General features: G+C 64.2%; 2 protein-coding genes across 2 annotated transcripts in view; both read right to left on the minus strand.

The window, feature by feature from the left end:
• The window catches only part of CHRND (cholinergic receptor, nicotinic, delta (muscle)), a 4,072-nt gene extending 3,663 nt beyond the window's left edge, over nt 1-409 (minus strand). Inside the window, 1 exon segment of the mRNA XM_010179650.1 lies at nt 399-409. Coding sequence (XP_010177952.1) covers nt 399-409 — 11 coding nt within the window.
• A 540-nt stretch (nt 410-949) lies between these two features.
• The window catches only part of PRSS56 (protease, serine, 56), a 4,816-nt gene continuing 2,277 nt past the window's right edge, over nt 950-3,488 (minus strand). Inside the window, 9 exon segments of the mRNA XM_010179651.1 lie at nt 950-1,123; nt 1,223-1,329; nt 1,612-1,701; nt 1,816-2,037; nt 2,311-2,507; nt 2,683-2,746; nt 2,896-3,057; nt 3,166-3,354; nt 3,442-3,484. Of these exon segments, the coding sequence (XP_010177953.1) occupies nt 950-1,123; nt 1,223-1,329; nt 1,612-1,701; nt 1,816-2,037; nt 2,311-2,507; nt 2,683-2,746; nt 2,896-3,057; nt 3,166-3,354; nt 3,442-3,484 (1,248 nt within the window).

Raw genomic sequence — 3,488 nt, forward strand, 5'->3', positions numbered from 1 at the left:
CGGAAGATGGATGGTGCCAGGTGCCGAGGGGGAAGGGTGCCGGCATCAGATACCCACTCCCACCCTTCTCTTCCGGCACCCCCCGCACCCAGAGAAGGGGAGATGGGCAGGCACAGCTGGCCTCCCCGGCCCCACGGGTGTCAGCCCATCACCCTGCGCCTGGGCACCCCAGCACAGGCATCGCTGGGCACTGGGACAAGCAGTTCCTTTCCCACTGCGATGTTGCTGGGGGGTGGGAGGCAGGGGTTGGTACCCAGCGATGTCCAAGCATGGAGGTGGCAACACCCTGGCACTCGCCAGTCTGCACTGGTAGGAGGTTTTGTGTGGGTCCTCAATGGGGTGGCACCAGGGTGGGCACCGGTGCTGTGCTATGAGTGCAGGGTGGGCAGGAGGGGTGCCTGATCCCCATGTTGGGGGGTGTACTGGGGAAGTCTGTGCTGGGCTGGGCACAGCACCAATGCCAGGGGCAGAAACTGGGGCTGGAGGGCATCACTTTGGGGTATGGGGAGGATGGGAAAGGGGATGTGAGGGAATGTCATATTCCCCATGGAAAGTGTCCCTGCTGGCATCATGGGGCACAGCAGTCGCTTCAGACTTGCCAGCTACTGGAAAATAGAGTCCTTTTTTATTGAAAAATAAACCTTTCTCTGTACAAATAAATAACAGCCTGGGTGCCTCTGGGGAAAATGGGGCGGAGGGGCGCTTGCCCAGATGGGGGTCCTAGGGGAGATGAGGGCTATCTCCAGCTGAGAAGCTCCAGGTGCCCCCCCTGGTGTCCCGCTGCCATGGGGAGGTCGGGCAATGCTGGTGGGAAGAGGTAAACTGAGGCACGATGGGGGAACAAAAGGGTGGAAGAGCCTGAGCTGGGGAAGGGGCTGTGCTTGAAGTACATGAGAGACCTCTGTCCCAGCACTCCATCCCCATGCTCTGTGGTGTCCCGAGGACACCGTTAGGTTTTCAGCGCCTCGAGCGCCAGAGCAACGAGGCCAGGCATGCTGCGGGCCAGCGAGTCGCTCTCCAGCCCCACCAGGCCAGTGAACACCGTGGACCGACCCCCCACCATGGCCCGCACCTGCGCCCGGTACAGCCCCTTGGCGTTTTTGGAGCCCAAGTCCACCAGGATCTGTGGGAAGACGACAAGGCTGTGAGTCCCTGGGGAGGTGGGGGCACAGTAGAAGGGTGCCATGGTGGGGGGCTCGGGGTAGCTGGATGGGTCTCTCACCTCCTGGAAGGTCATGGCCAGCTCTGTCTCAGGCACCTGCAGCACCCATGTGTACAGGTCCCGCACTGCGCCCACTCGCGCTGTCGACTCGTTGAGGCCGGGGCAGGCTGCAACCCCGGGGACAGGCAGGAGAGAGATGGAGGGGGGGGACATCAGGGATGAAGCACAGGGGCACCATGCTGCTGCCCACCCCCAGGAGGAGCACCCATGCTCTGGAGATGCCGGCAAGGGCAGAGGGTCTGTGTGGAAGCAGGGTATGGCCGAGGGCTGTCTTACTGACATGGGCCATCCAGCCCTGGAACCGGGGTGTGAAGTAGAGGCCAGCCTTGCCGCTGTCCCCATGGTGGCACATGGTACTCTGCAGTGGCCGGGGGATGTGGGTCACTTACCTCTGCCAATGCCTGCCTCCTCCTCCTCCTCTTCCTCCACCCCCAGCAGCTCTGTGGGCACCAGTTCACGTTTCTCCCTCAGTACAGGCCCTGCCACCAAGAGAGGTGTGAAAAATCCCACTGCGGACATGGCCAGTGGGCACTGCCCAGGCCCAGAGCAGGCCGGCGGATGGACACCCCCCTGTCCCGTCCCCCCAGGCTCACGGTTCGGCGTGGGGGTCCCTGCCAGCTCTCCAGGTGCCCGTTGTGGCTCTGTGGCTTCGGGGAGGGTGTTGAGGGCCAGCTCTGCCCGCAGTTGGGTGAGGAAGGCTCGTCCCTGTCTCACCAGCTCCTCCACCATCTCCTCGCCCTGCTGAGGAGAAGGGAGGACAGGGTGGGCAATGGGGTACCCAGGGGGCACCCATGGGCATGGCCAGATGCATGGTGGTGGAGTGCAGGTTGGTGTCAGATGTGGCACTGAGGACACACAAGGTCTTTATAGCTATGGTTGGTCAGATCCTAAGCTGCGGGGTCAGCCTCATTGGTTGGACTGGGAGCACTGGTTTCCGCTGGGAAGGGTGCGATGCCTTCTCTGTGGTGGCAGAGAAGGAGGTGCCACCTCCATGATTGCACAGGGCATGATGGGGCCAAGGGGTGTCAGGAGGGGACATGGGGGAACTGCTGGGCTTTGGTCCCTGGTGGCACTGTCACCAGAGGGGCAGGGGTCCCCCCCAGCCCGTCCCTCCCCTAATACCTGGAGGAAGAGCCACATCTCCCCGGGAAGCTGGCCCTCATCCGGGGTGGGTGCCGGGGGGCTGCCCCCCACCATGGCCCTCAGTGCCTCCACCCAGTCCTGCAGCCGGGGTCCCACAGCCCTGAAGAGCCCTGCGAAGGGGGGCGGCCACCCAGCCCCCTTCCTGCAAGCACAGCGGGACAAGCTCAGGCAGAGGCACCTATCCCCTGGGCAGTGCCACCCTGTGCTCCCGTGGTGGGGCCTGGGTGGCCCTGGGCACCCAGGGGCATCTTGCCCCCAAACCCATTAGCCCCCTCCTGATGCTCCCTGGCTCACTGTGCTTTTGCATCCCCTCTCACCTGGTAGGTGGTCTCCGGGATCCCTCTGCCGTGGAGCTGGGCTGGGTCCTTGCCACAGCTGGACCTGTGGGGACAAGAAGGGGACAGGAGGGACAAGGGGTAAGGGAGGATTGTGGGGGCATCAGGTCAGGCTGCTGGTGCCCCAGTCACCAGTTTGGAGGGGGATCAATGGGACCCCAAGCAGACTTGGGGTGGCCTAGCCCAGGAGGGTACCTGGGGCATCCCTGCGGACACGAGGTGGGAAGAGATGCCCATAGATCTTGTCCAGGAGCTGGGGCAGAGTACGAGTGAAGAAGGAGAAGTCAAACTGGTTTCGGATGAAGTCCCCAGCCCGGCGCAGGAGATCCACCAAGGTCTGGGCGTAGGAGTGCAGCTCTGCAGGTGCAGCAGGAGACCCATGGCTACGGCACCACACCGGACCTATACCACCAGAAACGGGGTCCCTCCCTGCACCCTCACCCCAGCACGACCGCCCTGGCTCACCACATCGTCTCATCCTGGCATGGCACGTCTCCTCGGCCAGGTGGGCACAGGCGGCCCGGCCCTTCGGGGCCCGGCAGGATGCAGCATAGAAGGCGCAGAGGCGGGCACGCTCATGGGGCTGCTGCTCGGAGGGCAGCTGGGCCAGGGCCAGCAGCTCGAAGCAGCTCGGTTCTCGGCTGCCGGGGGCAGCTGCAAGGGCACCAGGGTTGCCATGAGGTGCAGAACCCCCCTACCCTGGGCATTGCCGTGCCCCCCGACGCAGCTGGTGGCACTCACAGTCCATCTGCAGGCTGAGCCAGTCTGCGAAGGCAGCGACACGGGTG

The sequence above is a fragment of the Mesitornis unicolor genome, unplaced genomic scaffold (genome assembly GCF_000695765.1).
Source record: "Mesitornis unicolor isolate BGI_N332 unplaced genomic scaffold, ASM69576v1 scaffold30312, whole genome shotgun sequence".
Taxonomy (NCBI): Eukaryota; Metazoa; Chordata; class Aves; order Mesitornithiformes; family Mesitornithidae; genus Mesitornis; species Mesitornis unicolor.